Source organism: Oryzias melastigma, linkage group LG20 (genome assembly GCF_002922805.2).
Source record: "Oryzias melastigma strain HK-1 linkage group LG20, ASM292280v2, whole genome shotgun sequence".
Taxonomy (NCBI): domain Eukaryota; kingdom Metazoa; phylum Chordata; class Actinopteri; order Beloniformes; family Adrianichthyidae; genus Oryzias; species Oryzias melastigma.
In genome coordinates, this window is record NC_050531.1 from 16657362 (window position 1) to 16677074 (window position 19713).

Genomic DNA, 19713 nt, shown 5'->3' on the forward strand with positions numbered 1-19713 from the left:
TTTTCCAGCCTCCGTTTCAGCTCCCAAGCAGACTTGGCAGCATTGCGGCTTCTCTGTGGCCGCCACTAGACGTGAAGTGGCCAATCAAGACCTGAAACAGCAGGGCAATGATTACGCTCCGTCAAAATGGGTGTCAGGATTTTTCCAGTGCCTTCTCACTTCACCGGGCCTTAATTAGGCAAACGTGCTTTCTGATTCCTGGAGTGCTGAGGATGGACTTGAAGGACTGCATCTTAGTGTCTGGTTTATAATAAGGCTAACACGATTAGAAGCCACTGAGGCCCTGCGGAAAGGTTTAGGAGCCGCACAGATGGAAGTGGTCAGGATCATTTATTAACTTCCACTCAGTTAATGTGTGGTTGTGACGGTGTGTCCTCAGATCTGATCAGACAGACTTTGGTAAAACTAAAAAGACGAAAAAAAAAAAAAACACTTAAGAAATACATCTTTGAGGGGGGAAAGCATTTTGAGAGTCATTGTGTAAGTTCAATGTAGATAAAAACCTCAAGCACTGTTGTTTGGTCTGCAGGTGCAACACTTCCCAACCTTGCCCCAACCCCTACCGACAAATCCATGAGAAAAACTATTCTTTTTAAAATGGTGGCTTTTGTGTTGGTTTTATCTCCATAGCAGCCATTCTATTTTTGGTTGCCTGGAGGTGACAAACATGTCTATGTAATTTTTAAAAGAATCTGCATAAGTAAATTTTTGTATTTCGTTGGCAACTGAGGTCTTTGTTAACCACGCCCACATTCCTTATTTGTGTGCATATTGTTTTGTTCAATTTGAGCCAACGATTTATTTAATACATTTTCACAATAATATGATAAAAATGTGTGAGCAACAGGGTAACGTAACTTAACGTAACCATGCTAATGCCTCTAAAAATCTACAACTTTTAATTCTCCAATTTTTTCCCAAGTAGGTTCCTAATGATAATTAAGGAGTTCTGAGGTGATAGATCAAAATTTCTAGGAGGAATTCAAGTTTGTAGAACAGGAATAGGCAATTCAAGGCCTCGAGGGCAGTAGTGTCTGCATGGTTTCCAGTTATCCAAGCCGTACTCATGACTGATTACCTGGTTCAGGTGTGTCCTGCTAATGGGAACATACCAGAGCAAGACATCTTGGAAAACATGAAGGAGTGCGGCCCTCGAGGCCTGGAGTTTCCTATTCCTGTTGTGAAGGTACTGGTGGTGATTAGAAAATTCAAGATGACAGCCTTTTCCCAAGGTCAAAGGTCAACGAAACCTCGGTTGTGGTTGTAGACTTACAGCTGGCGGTATCCATGTCTGTCATTACATTTCAATGAGGACTGATGAAGCCACTTTGATGAGCAGTGAAACATTTCAAGAAAGAAGATTTTGAGTTGTCAGTAACCCTAACTTCAAGACAACGTCCCTTGGATGAATAAAATCTTCACTGACATGTTGCTCCACATTTTTTGAGAGGGAAACCCTGAAAATGGTGCAGAAATATGAGAATTAAAAAAATATATATATTTTTTCTATCCCAAAAATTAACTGTATCCATTTATCCCCTCACACAAAATAATTAAAAGGTAAAATTTTCTCTTGCTTTTTTTTTTAATGTTACATTATTTCAGAGAATTTCAGACTATGAGCTGGGGTGGGGTCACTCACCGGTGCGGGTAAAAAAAATGACATTTTTTTCTTTAGCTTTGAATAAAGAGTGTGAACAGTGGAGTGTCTTTTGATTTCCCTGGATAACAAAAGGTTAATTGAAGAAATAGAGAATGAAAGCGCTCGCTAGAAGATAAATAGCCTGTTAATGTCAGGCTGACTGTGGCCCAGAGATTCCCTTCTCCCAGCCTTGATAAAGCAAATTCCCCAAGACCAAAAAAAGAGGAGGAGCAGGCTGGAAGTTATTATTACGGCAGAGTGAACCACATGTCCGGATCTGCGCTCATATTCTTGTCAATTCTGACCACCAGCTTCGTCCCAGAGCATGGATGTGAAGCCAGGAGGTTTTAGGACGATTGGGCAGAGTTGAAATCATTCATTGGGAGAAATTCTGGAGTTATTGGTTCAGCTCCAGTCGTTGAATTTCTATAAATCCTACGTTCCAGTCTCTTGACTTCACAGAATACAGTGAATGACTGTGAGGACACTTCCCTTCAAATGTCACTTTTCTTACCTTGACCCATTGAGGAGTTTCTCCTCAGTTCTGTTAAAGAAAACTCCTAAGCTCAACTCAAGTTGTAACATTTAAGGCTTTGTTTGGGATGTTTCCTTTATTAATTTGTGTCAATAAATCAACTAATTCACACTTGGTATACAAAAGATCTGAAATATAATAATCAACTAGAATTCCTTAAAAAAATTGTATTATTTTTATGTCTTGACCTATTCAAGTGCTGCATATTTTTGCTGCAACTGCAGAAGACTATTTCCTTAACTTTAGGAAGATTCTGACAATTGGCATCATGGAAGTTTGTGACACCACAAAATTAAAAGTTGCATATCATGCCATTGTTATGCCTTTCAGAGTAAACTATATCCATATAATTTATAACATATTATCTTTGGCACACTAAAGAACAATCTTTTTATGAAATATGAGTTATTTTCACAAGCTCTTTATCTATCAGGAAGCAAGACGACTCAATCTCTGAAGCACCGCCTTTCACTTCTCTTGGGTCAATTTCACAAAACCGGCAGTATGTCTGCATTAAAAAAAACAACATATGAACTTCTGCAAAGATGGAGGTGCAACATTGTGTGTAAAATGAAATCATTTGGCTGATCACTGCAAGCTCTGCAGAGACAGCGGGTGTGTGTGTTACCCTGGGGTCAGGCTGGGAACTATGACTCTTTCTGGAAGGGGTTCTTCCCCATGTATCTACGTCACATTGTGAGAATGTGCTCATTTTCTAGGGTTGGGAGGGGCTGGTGCTCAGAGAGCAGGTTTTTAGAAAAATACTCAGAGATGCATTAATGGATCAAAATACCACTTTGGGGGAATTTTTCATGAGGAATTAACATTGCAATACTCTTAAAACAAAACAAAAAAAGTTGATTCTGCAAGATATAGGTCCTTTAGCTCCATTGTAGACCAACTTTGAACTACTGTAACTCTTCAAGCTTTGAATGAATGAATAATGGATACTCATTGTAAGCGCTTTGAGATTTTATTAAAAATACCGTAGTTGCATAATCAATAATCATTGAGATAGAAATATTGAATTGTCAGTATTTTAGAAACATGCCAATAAGGCGATGGCGACAATTTATTGAAGACCTTTAGTGAAGATATTATAATCCTAAACAATTGACTTAACTCCAGTCATATTCAAAATTTGACATATTTTTTAAGCATAGTTTCGAAAAAGATTTTCAGATGTCCCAAGAATCCAGCAACAGGTACAACTACAGGAAATTCGGATAACAACCCCTGCAATCAATGCCTAGCAAGCACTGATTGTATATGAGAACTGGACTGAGGGACTCCTCCCCCCGGCGTTCCAAACAGGAAGTGCCCACAGGTTCCCAAAATTATGCAGAGTTATACTGAGAAATAAACAGCTAGTACTTAGTCGTTACATTTGTCAAGATAACCATTCACATCAAATTTTAGAAACGTTTGACAAATTCTCCTGATCCCGCTTTCAAGTGACAGGAGCGTGGCTCTCCAATACGCTCACTACTGATTGGCCGTAGTAATAGCATAGAAATATTGACACACTTGGACCAATCACTGCTCAATGATATCGTGGGGTTCCATGATATCACAAAAAAATAAATAAATGGCAACTGAATTGACTTAATTTCATAGAAATCAGAAGTAAACCATTTTCTATGAGTGACATCACACCCACTCTGTCCAGTTCTCATATACAGTCATCGGTGGACAGGAAGCAATAGTGGTTTTGTCTTCGGGAACTGGAGGCCTCTGCATGATACTAACTGTTACCCACACCTCCATTGCACGCTGCAAGCGTGGATTTCTCATGCACGGCACTCGTCTTTCACCGACAGAAGTTAAAACGTCTCTGGAGGATGGCAGACAGCACGGCTGACTTTCAAGAAATTCCGCAATCGAGTGCTTTTCTGGAACTAAACGGGTGCAGCAAATCCTCTCAAAATCCTTTTAGGCACCGTGGCAGGAGAAGGGGAGGGAAAAAAAGAAAAGTTTCTCCCAGGCAAACATGCAGGTTTGTTGGGTTGATGCTGTGCTCAGGGGAAGGACACTGGCCAGTTTTTCCTTTTTTTTTTTCTAGGTTAAAAAAAGAATGTTAACACAACACAAACTGCAAGGTGCACAGCGTGTTCTGACAGAGCTTCAAGGTAAAGCTTTTGGACGTGAAGAGCTTGATTTTTTCCATTCAAGATCCCGGAGTGTGCTGTTTTGCGCATCCCTTTATGTTTTCATTTGACAGTAAAAGGACCATTTAAAGTGTCACTTTCCTTTTTCAGTGTGGCCATGACCGGGACGTCTTGGATTTAATGTTCCGCTTTACGCGACAAAGGTGAAACTAAAAAAAAAAAAAAAAAACGGTGTGACTATCTGCTCGGCAGCAGATTTGGCTGAGATGAAACTCGGCGGTGATGGTATGCGACTGACGTGCATGCCAATCCAGCCTTTCTTCAGGCTCTCCAATTTATCTCAAGTTTGCGAAGAAACCGGTTTCCTCGCTCTGATTGCTATTTAAATATTTGGCTAAATGAGCATGGAATTGGTCTCAGTGGTTTGTTTGTCGATTTGCTCTTTGCTTTTTTTATTTCCTTCAGGCAACAGATTGAATTAATTTTTTTTGTAGACATTGTGATGCCACACATGGGGTAGCAGGAGATTTTGCAAAATTACAGCACCCTCCCAATTACAGCTCCACAAACACAAAAATACCCAAACAAACACCAACACGGGGTGGTTGAGATTGAGATTTCTTGTGTTTTCCGAGGCGCCGATTCATTTCCTGGCTTCATTTACAAGCTTTTCTATTTAAGATTTAAGCAGACCAACAAACAAATATTGTTTAGCAAAGATCCGGTCATCGCCTCAGCGCTATTGTTCACACATGGGTGCACAGACATTTGGGATGTGTAATTTCACTCCGATTTGTGACAGTAGATAAACGCCTGGTTGTTCAAACATATTTTTACCTCCTCTTTCCACCTTAATTACCTGTTGGAAGGAGTTAGATTTTTGTTGCTGCATTGCCTGCTGTTTTGGTCATTACAGGCCCCTGTAGGAAGTCGAGTGGCTGCCAAAGAAGCTTAGCAGCAGCCCGGCTCTGGAAGCGAGCCCACACTCACCTGGGGTAAATGAAGACATGATTTCCTGCTGACTTTGAGGCCAGTCCTGCCCTCGGGGGCTAATCTAATGTCGAAGAGGGCCTGCAGGGCACACTGGGCTGCCTGGGTCTTGGCCAGCTTCTTGCTGCGTCCACAGCCCTCAAATATTTGCCCATCCACGCGCACCGCCATCACAAAGTTTCGCAGCCGCCTGCCCTCAGCTCGCTCCGACAGACAGGCGTAGCGCAGGCCCGGTCGGAGCTCGTTGAGCAAAGCGACCGGGCCCTTGGGAGCGTCCAGCTCGGGAACGATGCCCCCCAGCCTCTGCTGGGCCTGTACCATGAGGTCCAACGTGTGGCGGAGCAGGCGTCCATGTCGGAGCAGCTCGCTGGACAGCAGCTCGCTTTCACTGGCAGGGCTGCAGAGTGACAGGCCGTCCGAGCACGACGAAGACTCAAACTCCTTAAAGAGCGTGTCGGGGAAGTCCGCCTGGTCCGAAGTAAAGTCGGCCGATGGGTTGGAGATGTTTCCCATGGCCAGGTGAGCCTGAGGAGCATTTGGGAACTGGATGAAGGATTTGAGGGCTAGCTCAGCAGCCCTCATCTTAGCCTTCTTCTTTGTGGGTCCTGTCCCCTCAAACGTCAGTCCATTGACCTCCACCGCAATGGAGAAGACGGGAGCGTGGACAGGCCCTGTCTGGGACACCATGCGGTACTGCAGACCTGGTCGGAGCTCGTTTAGCTGCACCAGCGCATTCTTTGGAGCTTCAGACCAGGAGAGTTTTTTATAGATGAGCCGAAGCTGACACAAGTGCCCATTGTTGTCTTCCTCGAGTGGCCGCTTCCTCTTCAGACCCGAGCTCCCGCTTCTCGCCGAATCCGAGCAAAAAAGTGACTGACGCTCTCCGGAGCCAATGGAACAGTCCTCCAAGTTACCAGTATTCCTGTTTTCCTTTACCTCTGCGCTGCTGGTGCCTGCAGTAAAAAACAAAACATTATGGTCAATAAAAATGAGGGAAAACACTCCAAACACAAAGACGAAAAGAACACGGCCATTACTGCACGGCGCTCCCGTTTATCCCGCCTGAACAAAACGAATCAGGGAAAATCTCTCGAGGCAGATTGAGCCACTTGATACACAATGAAATGGTAATGAACACGTCTCCCTGAGCTGAGCCCACTCCACCGCTTGAGCCCCTATCATATTTAAGTATTTTAAAACCCAAATACAACCCCCGAAACTGGCGATATTATCCGCCAAATAATCCTGTAATCTGCCTTCAAATTGCTTGGGAATCTGTGTAGTGGGTAGGAAACATTGGTCCCTGCGGCCACTGGCAAGCATCAATCCTATTTGTAATGGGGGGGGTCGAGTGGCATACATTCCAGGAAAGGATAAAAGAAATGTCTGTAGCCTGCTTTATTTCACACTTGTATCCTTTTGCAAAGGCAGAGTCTGAACAGCTGCAACACGCTCTTCAAGCCGTGTTATGGGGAAGTGGTGTCGTATGTTTGATGGGAAAATGAAGGAAAATAAGAGCTCTGGTCTTTCTAGAGGACTATTAATGGCGGGATGAGAGCTGTTAGGGCAGAAGACGGCGTCTCTGCATCTGGATTTGATGACTTATTCATCATAAACACATTCCCACTTTTTTTGCTCACTTCTCACAATCTAAACTAATTTCCCAAGCTCTTACTCATGCATGTGGCAGAGGGATCAGTTCCATATTAGGCCCATTGAAAGAACAGAGGCGAAGGCTTACTTAGATTGTCCTCGTCCTCCGTGTTTCCTGTCCCGGGGATTTTGTACTTGAAGGGAGCGATCAATGCGGACAGCATGCTGACTTTCTCTGGGGAGAGACGAGAGAGATGTAGAGTCAGTGTGAGGGCAGCACTGGAGATGTTCTGATGGTTTTATCGAAGAAAGCTGGCCCAACACAGAGGTGGCGTGGAAGCAAGCACAAGCACACACAAGTCAACATTGAAACATGCAGACATGACTGAAGAAGAAAAAAGAAGTATTGTTTAAGATTAAAGCCTTTTTCTCTTACGATGCTCTTAGAATCTGAAGCTACCTTTCACACTCTCCTTGGTAACTTGCTTTCAAGCGACCACTTCCAAAGAAAAGTTTCTGTAACCACGCATTTCAGGCTCCTGCGTTCAAAACTCTTCCGTTCATGCTTCGCTATGCAAGTTTCTACAACCGTTTTCGGGTTCTGCAAACAAAAAGAGTGGGCACAAAATGCATGATGAAAGCTAATCTAGGTTTAAGCTACTCTGATTTAGTAGTGACAGATGGATGGAAGGCTTTTAATTGAAAATTGATCATTAAAGAGACATTAATAATTGGTCAGAATGACACCAAGTCCTTCATTTATAGGAATAGAGATTAAGAATTTGCCTGGATCAAGAGTCACAAGATTTGCACCGCTTGACATTTCACGCTAAACCTCGTCCACCATGCGGTAGTGAATAGAAGCAAATAAAAAAAAAGAAGTCCTTCCTTGCCACAGGTTTAGCGAGTTGACATATCCTAAGCCTGATGTAAATGATAAAGCAGTTGACCTATGATCAGAATATTGCAAATTTAGTTAATGCCCTACCCGTCCATGTCTCAAAGTGTCCTTGGGCAAGACACTGAACCTCACATTGCTCCTGGTGGTTATAGGTTGGCTCCAGTTTTAGGCAGTGAGTGAATGTGTGTATGGGGCTTTGAATTTCGCAAAGATGGGACCATACAGATCGGTAGAATCTTTTAATAATGTTCCCTTTGTATTATTTTGGATGTGGAAGAACAACATCGTTGCCATAATCTGGTTCTTATCAGGTCAAGTTCAGATCATTTATCAAGTAACAAAATGAAGTGCTCATGGGTAATTCTCATTACTATATAAACATTTATTTGAAACACACATCATTTAACAGATATTTAGTACTCAGTTTGATAAAATAAAGAAAAATATGTTAGTTGTTCATCATTCAGCATATCCCGTCAAGGGGTCACCACAGCAAATCAGCTTTCACTGATCCGTTTATTTAGTTTGGCAGAGATTTTTGGCCGGTCCCCTTCCTGAAACAACCCTGTATTTTACCTGGGCTGGGGGCTGGCACAGGGAGACCCAGACCTGGGATCCATTGTGACTACATAGTTAGGCAGTAGAGTGAAGGGTCTTACCTAGGGACCCACGATAGATTCAGCTATCAACTACACATTGTAAGTTTAAAATGTAAAATGTATAGTATATATATATATATATATATATATATATATATATATATATATATATATATATATATATATTTTTTTTTATCTTTGTTTCCCAACTTCATCCTCTCCCAAGGTCAAAAACCCAATCCTGGTTCCAGTCTGACGTGTTCACAACACATTGAAGTAAATCCGTTTAAACAAAGCTTCTTCACTTGATAGCGGTCGAACTTACCTAGAACCACATCAAGATGAAAAAATAAGCCTAGCTTCTTCTCTTTATCACCTCTTACTTGTTGACATTTGCTCTGCTCTGTTTCTCCCTGAAGCTGCAGCTGCCCAGGTGTGCGTGTTGTTTACAGTGTGAAGCCCTATTAGAGCCATTGCTTGGTCTGATGCTCTCCACGCAGCACTGAGCAGAATTGACAGATCAGTCTGGCTCCTTAATTAAACCTCCTTTCTCTTCCCAACACCAGCTAATGATCAATAAAAGAGAAAGGTAAGGGAGCAGCAACAAGGAGGGAGCAAATAGTACAGGGAGTCGAAAAAAAGACGAAAGTTGACAGAGATGTAGGTTGGCTTTAATGCAGGTTTGTAGGAAGCCAAAAGGTGACTGAGAAATACTTTACTGCACCTTATATTTTGTATTTTTTAGCAGCAAATGTTGCAGCACCGCTCCTTATGACACTGTAATAAACACATTTTAATAAAGGCGCAATGTCGTGAATGAGCTCAGCTGCTGGTGGCCTCTATTGTCGCAGAGCAACGGCACTGGAGGGGCTCAATGAGTCACTTTGAAACACATGGTTACACTCTAAACACGAAGGCTGGAGCTCTGCTACTCCTTGTGGGCCAACATTACAATAAAAGCATTTGCATTCTGACCTAATTACCAACTAAAGACCAACACAAGCAGCAATTTAGCTACAAACGACTCCCACAGCCGAAAGGGTCATTATATAGACCCTTTTCAAATCACTGCATATTGTTTTTTTAAAGCCCCTTGTGTTCCATCCATAGCAAATATTACAATAAAAAGCAAAATGTTATCGCATTACATGTTTTCAAATGTGCAAAATTAGAGGTCCTGAAGGTTTTTTGGGCTAGTGCCCCCCCTGCATTTGTTCACACAATGCATCCATTTCCTTTGTAGCGTGAAAGACAAGTGTTCGCATCAAGCATGAAATTAGAGCTCACACTGAGGCAATTATAACCCGGGAGCCCAAGGTTTTACAACGGGGCCCCAAATGCCTTTAATGTATATTTGATAATCCTGTTTTGTTAAGGGATCTAAACCTGACGCTCAAAAGCTGCTGTCAAGCCAAAGGGCCCACTGGGCGTAGAGGCATCTGGGCCAAACGGCTCACAGAACACTGTATGATACTACACTCCTTCCTTCTGGGTGGATCTATTAAAAAAAAAAAAAAAAAACATAACTGCATTAAACTCATTTGTGGAGAGCTAGCATTGCCTTATAATCATTCACAAACTCAAGAAGTACACGCAAGCTTGAATATTACGAGTTATGCTTTGACATGTTTTGTTCTTGTAGTTCAAACTCATTAGCTACGTTCACACCGCCCTTAGTGGTGTGGATTTGGGACCACATTTAAAACAAAAAGTTTATGTAAATGCGCGCTTGAGTCTTCCACGTTCAAAACTCCTCATGCTTTCACGCATCACTGCACAAGTTTCTACAACAGTTTTTGGGCTATACACAAAAAGCATTTTGAGCCTCTTCCAACTGTAGGTGGTGACCATGCGCTAGTATCGAGTAACGACAGTCCATTGTGAACACCGTGGACTAAATGTGTATTCAAGACGCAATTGATGCGACTGAACGGGCCTCACACTGTCACAAACGAGCGGGCAGAGTTCAATGACAAGCATGGGACCATCAAAGATTCTAGAATTCCAGGCAAAAGGTCAGGGCAGGGGACAGGCCATCAGAGAAGAAGCAGGGTCAGGTATATAGAGGATCAAGTCCAGATAGAAACACTCAGTAATGCTGGCAGGGTGGCACAAAAAATACTTTGTACTCTGTGCAATGCATAAGTATCAGGTGGGTGATTGTCAATGCTGGGGCAGCTGGGAGGTGTAGTGTTAAAACTCAGGAGACAGCTCCCGCCGGTGACCAGAGGGGGAGACAGAGCTCTCACTCCTAACACATACCTGGTAAAACAACTCAATTTCTGAGGCTCCGCCTTTCACTTCTTTTCAATCTCGCCCATTTCACAACGTCATCCTTTTTTTTTTTATTGAACACTTCACAATTTACAAGATACGAACACAAGTAGAAGATAACAATCTTTTTGCATGGGGGCAAATAAAAAAAATACATGTTCTGGACATGTATCAAAATAATAATTGAAAAAAAAATAAAAAGGAGCTAAAAAAAACTATAAAGAAATTATAATAATAAACATGAGATTTGTCCAGTGTTTCACACATTTAAGAGATTTAAAATTCATTAAAAAATGTGTTTAGAAAACAAGAAAATTAGGGTCTGTTACCTTTCCATTTGCAGCAGTGTATGTGGTATTTTCCACGTATAATTATATTAATGAGATTTGACAAGGATGCATTTTATATAAATACTAAGACATCTGAAATACCAAAGGGGTCAGAGATGGTAAGTTTAAGATTCGTCTAACTCCTAACATTTGTCCAAAACTCTTAGTAATACTGACATGAGAAAAAAAGATGTTGCAGACTTTAATCACTGGAATTACAAATTACACAGGGTTCAACTTCAACATTAAATTGTTTTTTTTAGAAATTCGGCAACAGGATGAATATTGTTGACAACTTTAAAATTGTGAAAAGAGTCTATTGCAGGGGTCGGCAACCCTTTACAGTAAAAGAGCCATTTGGGCCTAGATTTGGATTAATGGCATTCTTTTTTTTAAATAACAAATATGAATTTTGTCTATTTTTCAGCACAAACAAAAAGAAAAAATATCAAAAGAACCTAGCATCACTCAAAATGTAATTTTAAACTTATTTTCAAAATAAAAGATGATCTGTGCCAAACAGGATCATCTCAGTGCAGCTAGTAACTAATGTTGTACAGCATAAGATAATTTGTTTTAACTCATAAAAGATCAAACTTTTTACCAAAGCATAGCTTTGCATATAAAATTTGTGCATTTTGAAAGTAGAATTGAGCCAGCAAAAAGTCTTCAGGTCAACAGGGATGTAAAAACCTACATAGTTTATCAATTTATAAATGTAACTAATCTACTTTAAAAAAAAAAAAATATATATATATATATCTATATATATATATATATATATATATATATATATATATATATTTTCCCCCCCCTTTGTCCCCAACTGTCTTGTTATTTCAGTTTGGGGTCGGACCTTTTTTTTGTTGTAGTCTGGGGGCGGAGCTTGCAGCACAGACTCACATACAGTTCTCATATACAGTCAATGGGCAGGAGAGAGTGAAGTGAGACTTCTGTTTAGTTTACCAAGCCCTCTGTGGTCATTTTGAGGTACTGCAGTTTTTGGTGTTTCCTCGTTGGCCTTAAATTCTGCATCAGTGTGAGGGATCTCTTTAAAACTGTAGAAAGAAAAGAAACGGTTTAACCTTTTTATTCATCATTCAATCTTTTCTTTTATGAGCCTCACATTCATTGTTAGAGGAGTTTTTGTTTCTTCCATTCTGCATATTTCATGAAACCTCGCAAATGAATTTCTCATTGTCAGTGCAGCACGGGTCCCTTTTCAGGAAGAAGCTTTTGAGTTGAAAATATGAGCGATTTCAATTCCTCTGACGTTTGTGCAGCTCAGTCGAGAGGTCATCCTTGAAATGCCACCAGTGAAAGGTTTATGAAGTGCAACAGGAAGCACCGACTCTCAAGAAGTGAAAGAGATCTGCATAATATTATAGACAAGTTCTGTCAGTCAGTTTTGGCTTTTCTAATGAAAGGAGGGTAAGTGGTTTTGAGAGTGGAAAACAAAGATGAAACATGTCACCAGTGAGTTTACGGAGACGGGAAAGTTCATGAAATGTCTGAGGAGGCGGAGTTTGAATTCTGCTCTGTAAAAGTCTCTTTAGAGCTGAGGCAGAAAAAAAATTGCAGTGAAGTTAATCAAACGTGCCGACAATCACCTTTCGCTGATGTGGCCAAAGTTACCCCGCATGCCCTTCACGGTGCGGTATCTGTCATCCATCCCCTCTCATTCAGGCGGGAGGAGGAGGAGAGAGGGGGGGTTGAATGATGGACTTGATGCAAATAGCCTCCACTCTCCACCCCGACCCCCTCTGCACTGCCAAACGGAGAAGACGTCGCTCATTTGTTTCCCCCTCACAAAGGGCTGAGGCAGAGGACAGCCAGGTTAGATAGGTGGAGCTTTGGCAGGTGGCCAAACTCTCCAGATCGGGTGGTGTCCACTCACAGTGAGCTGCAGAGCTGTCTCTTGCCCCCCCCCTCCTGGTCTAAGCAGAGGGTAATGAGCCCAATCAGAGTTCCCCATTGCTCAGCATAACGAATGGGTCAGATGAGCGACGGGAGACGATTGAAACAGGCGTCGGTCGGGTGGAGTGCGGGGTGGAGGACTCGCAGACTTAGTTTACCTCCCGCCCGTCTCCCCGTCTTGTCTGTATCTCTCATACTGAAAGCCACTGAGCCACTAAATGAGAGGCTGCATTGTTTCAGCGAGGCATTAACGACTCCCGCCTCTTCTCCTCTGCGATAACAGCCGTGTAATAATACACACTGTTAAAGCGCCCATTTGCCTTTTTTTCAGGATCCAGAAGCATTTTATATTTATCTTAAAAAAAAAAAAGAAAAAATGCTTTTCCTCACCTGCTGACAAATGCGATGCAAGGAAAGAAGGTAATTACCATGCAGTGAAAGCCCTCTCTTATGATCCAGATAATCAAATAACTTTTGATATTAAACAAAGATAAAGTGGAAACACTTTTTTTTTTATTCCAAGCAATTGTTTTAGAGACAAAAAAGTCATTACCTCGTTAACAGAATAACTGCCAATGCAGCCACAGCGAATCACAGTTTGTCTTCAACATGGCTGCTTTAATAGAATTTGATTCCAGATGGTTTTCCAGCATTATTGGCTGTTTAAAGTCAATAAAATTGTATCTCAATCAGGTTTTAGCCATGATTTTAATTCCAGCACTGCACCACTTTTTATTTTGCACCAGTTTACCTGATTTGTTTGGTTTTCTATCCCACTGCTAAAGAGATTTGGATCCTAAGGTCATAAATTAGTCTTTGAACTGACGTTTTTTAAAGACTCACTTCATTAAAAATGGCATTTTAACATGTTCTTGTCGTATTTTTCTAATGATGGAGGACTTGTATAAAAAAATGTTATCCTAACATTGATTTTCTGAGCATTTCTTTATTCAAACTATAAATTAGGGGCAGGCGAAAAACGTTCCATGAAAAAGATCTTTTTTTATGATGTAGAAAAAACTATGGGAATTGCACAAGCTCCCTACAGCAATGAGGAAGGGAATGGGGGCGGGGTTGCTCCATCAACAGTCCCACCCACAAATCAGATCTCTAATGAACTACTGCCTCCCTGCAGAAGCTAGGTCCTAGTAAACACAGTCTTTTTTTGTTTGTTTTTGGCTAAATTTTGCATAATTATAACAAAAAGACTACTTTTATGATTGTTACAAAAAATTGATGATCGGAGTGGGTCTTTAACACTTTTTACACCTGAGGTATTTCCACCAACAAACAATAAAATGCCACTTTTTGAACTACAGTTACTGTTCCACTGTTTACACAATTTACATAATAGAAAAGCCACTTTTTCCCTCATTGATTGCATAAACACTTTAGGACTGTAAAGTGTAGCAAATCAAAACTGCGCCACATACACCCATAAGCAATTCTTTTTATCCCCCACTCTATGTAAAATATGACATTTATAAAAATACGGAAGACATCTTCAAAGTTTTGCCCCGCCCTTCAACTACAAGCCCGCCCACTTTGAGGAAAGATCGTTCAACTCAAGCCGAGACGCATTACCGCGGTTGTGGAGCTAAACCGTAAAATAAGGAAGTGGTCCTAAATCCCCATACCATCATTCTACCCAGTTCTGCAGGACAATCTTTATCTTCTTTTTTTTAAGTCCACTCTGCTTCCTTTTAAATTCTGTGCAAACAGTTACCGCTTTTCCAGTTTCAAATGTTAATTAAAACAAATGAGGAGAAACCCCTGAATAATTAGTAGAAATAAGCATCAAACAATCCAGGGAAACTGAGATTTAACCTCACACATCTGTTCCTAAAGTCTCAGAGTGTCATTGGCTCATTAGAGAAACTGTTTACTGCTGTTGTTAAGAAAGGCCAAGTCATGCAAATTCAAGACTCAAGTAAACACTTGTTTTTTTGTTTTTGTTTTGTTTTTTGAGACTGTGTCTCAACAAGTGAAAGAGTTCCTAATCCCCAAATGGAGGGCTAACAAGCTCGTAGGGTTATTCCCAGGATTTAATAGCTTGTGTTTTAGTCACATGCACCCGGGGCGTGGATTCATACAGGTGCTGTGAGTTTTTGGGATGTCTGGGCTCTTGGAGGGTGATTGAGAGGAGCGTCTGCTACTGAAAGAGAGTGCCTGTATCCACCCATAAGAGCAGTTGTGACTAAGGCTCTACCTGTCAATCAAAAGATCAGGACATTTTATGTCAAAAACAGGATGAGGTCAAGAATTATTCATATTGTGATAACGTCAGCTCCTAAAAGGCGAGCCAAAGGAAAGTGCATTATGGGAGATCATGTTTTTGTTCCTTTTATAGAAGACTGCCTGAGCTCTGCTTTTTTTTTTGTGAATATTGACTCAGAGCACTCCCCGTTGCTTCCGACACGGGCGACTCGTCATGGTCGAGTGTCACTGCAAGAGCGCGCTCAGGGCGTGTGACGGCTGTGGATTACTGCAGCGGCGGTTCAGACACGGGACTGAGTCCGCACCTCCATCTTACTCCGCCAGCACCCACCTCTGACAGCACGGCTACATAAAAGCTTTTTTATGTACCATCTCAGACTCAAACTGTAATAAAACGAAGAAAAAAATAAAAAAACATCATTACATTTATTTCTCTTTTTTTTGCGCGTCCCAAGCTTTTGGCTGAAGATGATGTTTCTTCTGGACGCTGTTGAGCTTGGCGGCAAAAAGCTTTCAGCACAGAAATAGAAGCATCTGAACAATAGTGCATTAAAGCACAGAAAGTGCCTTTAATTCAGAAGCAGCAGATCCAATAAAAGAAATAATAAATGGGCCCATTTATGTCTATGCAACCAAAAAAGGAGCAGAAATACCCCCCCATGCTGGAGACATTCTCTCTAAAAATACCTTTTGGCAATTAAAAGCAAACAACCCCCACCCCTCCATCAACTTCCATGCAGATCAGGATTGAACCTGATAAGTGGAGGATTTAATGCGCCGGCTTCTCCCCTTGACAGAATATTAATGCAGGTTGTCAGCCATGAGAATGACTCATTTACAAGCATGCAGAGGAACTCAAACCTGGATGAGGTTTGCCGCCCTGCTCTTTGATAACGAGCACTCGAGTGTATTTACAAGCCGGCGAGATAAGTGCACGGTTGTAATGACAGTAAGCAGGTCGGCGGCGTCTCCGCTGCTCGCTGCCTTGTTGCTCATCTCCCTCCCATGGTTCTCTCTGTCAGCGAGATGCTGCCTCCTGCAACATCATCCGGCACAAAGCCTGAAATTCAGTGTTTTTTTTTCTTTTAACCTGCGTTCAATTCATGCTGTGGCATGGATGGAAGAGGAAATAGGTCCACTCCTGTAAAAAATATTGTTTTTGGTGTTTTTACCATGTTCTTGTGGCATTTTCCTTATGATGGAGGACATATATAAGTGTTACTACCTTCTAAGGAGGCCCAAAGCGAACTGTTCCTTTCACCCATCAACACACTGAAAGTGGATCTGCTGCCAAATACATTCACACTGGGTGTGTGATGCTTTTAGCATATGGTGTTCACACTGGTCGTTTCCTGATACTAGCACAACCATCACCAGTTGGAAGAGGCTTGGCGTGTAATACCAACGCAGTGCAAATTTTGTTCTTTCGCACCTCTATTCAGATATAAGAAAGACTTAGGCAGAATCTGAATTTTCCCCTACCCTACGGCTTCTCCCTTCCCCTTCAAATTTTAGGGGTATTTGGAGGATGAGGGGTGTCTGAAATAGTTTTATTGAGAAGCCCTCCGTCACGACGGTGTTCCACATCATGTTGTGCCAAGGAGGAGAAATGCATATCTTCCTGAGGAAGTTCTCTGATACACAGAACTTTACATTTAAATGTAAGTAATGACTTTTTGTTATAAAACCAATGTGGTTATGTGTTTGTGCTAGTGCTGAGTGCTAGCAACTATGTGCTAGCAGACTGGCGACTATCGATGACGTCATTGAGTGGGAGTATCTTACAACTCTAAAGACACTATTTTCCATAACTCTCTGTTTGGAGGGCTTGTTGTAGGGGTAGGGAGAAGCCATATAGGGGTAGGGGAAGAATTAGGATTAAGCTTTGGTGTCATGCAATTCCAACCACAACTATTAATATCTCAGTTGGCACTTCAGTGAATTAAAAGGAACACCTGATTGGTCAAAGTTTAACTGGTTTAACTTTTAATGTGTGTTCACATCATTGTAAATGTAGATTTCTGAGTGTTTCTTTATTCAGGGGCCTACAATCCACAGATTTTTATCATGAACTACTGCTGCTCTGCTGAAACTATGTTCTAGAAAACAACACATTTTTAAACATTTGGGCTAAAATCAGATTTATCACAATTAAAAGGTAACACTTTTACAACAGATTAAAAGTGATCTGAGTGGGATGTTGAGTGTAAGACATGGGTGGTGCTGTGGCCCTTTGGGTGTGAAGCTGAATACAGAATTTAATGCCTGTCTGCATCTGACTGAGAGATCCAGTGAGTAACTAACACTGAGATACTTCGATGGCGTGAGCAGATTCCAGTTGCAATCCAATCAGAGGGTGGAGCATAAAGGATCCTCCTCAGCTCACCTGCTCCTCGCACCACCCTCCACTGCTAAATGGCTTCACTCTCTTCTCATGAAACCTGCGATCTCCTCCAGCAGCGCTGCACACCTCTCACAGTGACGCATTTAATCGGTGCTGCTCTGCTTTGTTTGGGCTAAAGCGGCTGCGCTGACGGTCGCCGGGAGGCACAGATGGGACGCGGACAGTTTCTCGTCGGTTGTTCCGTCCCACCAAGCCCGACACATCTGGTATGCAGCGAGAGGCATCTTTGCGCTAATTTGTTTGTCACTCCGCATTGAGGGGACGATCTGTCTTCCTGCCATGCTTTGGTTGCAGTGCGACGCTTGAAGAACATGGCTAGTCAGAAGTTTTAGTCGACCAGGCCGCAGAGCCACTCGGGACTCACACACACCAAACACACACACACATCTGACTGGAAAAAAGAAACAGGAAGTCTATATATCAAATCAAATCTTCAAACTGCAGTATTTAAAAGATATAAAAAGATAAAGCCTTTTTTCCAGTCACACACAAGCAGTTAAATAAGAAAAAAAAAAAGAGTATCCCACCTGGAGGATACAAATGTGGAGTGAACCCTGCACCACTCAGACTGATGAAGCCACTTGGGTGAGAAGCGAAACGTTTTAAGGAAGAAGATTTAAAGTCCAGTTGCTGTGAAACCTGGATGAACGAGAACCTTCACCGAAAAACATCACAAGAGGCATGTTTGCACACATTCGTGTCAAATAAAGAGCAAAAAGATTCACCTCTGACAGATGTTAGATATTAGTGTTTGAAAATATTGGTCAAAGAATATATTATCAAAATGTTTAGCATTCTTTGGAATTCATGGAGGGAATTAAGAGGATACAGGGTTACGTTCTAGAAATAATCTGTGATGGTTTATAGATGTTTTAAGGCTTTAAAACTCGTCATTACACACTTTATACACAGAAAATGTTCACACTTTTCTCTCGTTTAACCCTTGTATGGTGCTTGGGTCTGTGGGACCCGTTTTCAGTTTAGAGAAACAATTAATTGTTTTTACAACCTGAAATTCTTTGGCTCATTTTTTGTGAAGAACATGAATCAATATACATTTTCACTGACCGAATACTGGACACCCACCCTACACATTTATGTTGCACACAGTGGGTCCACTGGACCCAGGGATAATACAATGTGTTAAGTATAGTTCCACCACCAGTGTATGAATGTGTGTGTGAATGGGTCTGTGAAGCGCTTTGGGCCCTCGAAGGAGGGTAGAAAGCGCTATACAAGTATACGCCATTTACCATTTTACCATATAGTTCCTTTCTACCTTTACTCTGTATTCCTCCTTTCTTTCCCACACAAAGCTGCAACATCGTTGCATCCAACACCATCTGCTCTTACTTTTTCACACATTTTACCCTTTGTCTTGCGTGAACCAAAATTTTTTCCTCCTACCCTATCCCACCTGCAAATTAGGGGTTCGACGCTAAAGGCTTTTTCCAGTGTGGTAGTTAATCACAAGTGATCAAGATGGCAAAAAAATTATCTGCTGAGAGAACCTTACAATTGTTTTGGGAAGGAAGAGAAGGTTGTGAAGATGTTGAGGCAGAGGTTTCAGAATCTGAAGATCATATTTCTGAAAAATCAGAGTCTGATGTAAGGCCGGATCTAGGCATGGGCAAGGTGGGGCAATGCCCCCCCAAATTTCAGGACTGCCCCCCCAAACGTGACGCCATCCAAACAAGAAAAACACAGCGCTCTCTGCTCTCTCTGGCTCCCATTCAAAGTAGCTAGTGCTGATTTCCGTGGTCACATCGAGAAGCTCCATGGAGTCTGGTGGAGATTTTCCAGCGTTCTCAGTCCTGCTACCGTAAGTATTGGATGAAACTCACTCAAAAAATCCAGTGACGGCTGATTTGACCACAGAAATGTGAACGGCGGCTCAATTGACTCCAGTCAATGGGAACATACCATCTTCACTTCTCCAGAACCTGAACTAGACACGCTAGGAACAGATGAGGGTTTAGCAGAGCTGTTGATGGAAAAAAGATCATTCATTCAAACAGAGTTTGTCCAAGACAGTTTGATTGATTTAAAAGGAGAAATACTCGTAAATGCAAAAATAAAACGATTGCTTATTACATTTGTTCTCTTTCATAAGAAAAATACTACACAGACATGTTAAAAACTCTAAAAACAGGATTTTTATCCGAGGGGGACTTTTTATGGGCTTGGGAGGATTTTTTCACTGC

General features: G+C 41.7%; 1 protein-coding gene across 2 annotated transcripts in view; it reads right to left on the minus strand.

Moving 5' to 3' along the window:
- adarb2 (adenosine deaminase RNA specific B2 (inactive)) overlaps nt 1-19713 on the minus strand; it is a 212170-nt gene that overhangs the window by 61205 nt on the left and 131252 nt on the right. For both annotated transcript variants that reach the window (XM_024279861.2, XM_036217496.1), the window contains exons 2-3: nt 7017-7103; nt 5276-6228 (exon numbers count right to left, since the gene is read on the minus strand). In XM_024279861.2, the coding sequence (XP_024135629.1) occupies nt 5276-6228; nt 7017-7103 (1040 nt within the window). The remainder of the gene's footprint in view (nt 1-5275; nt 6229-7016; nt 7104-19713) is intronic.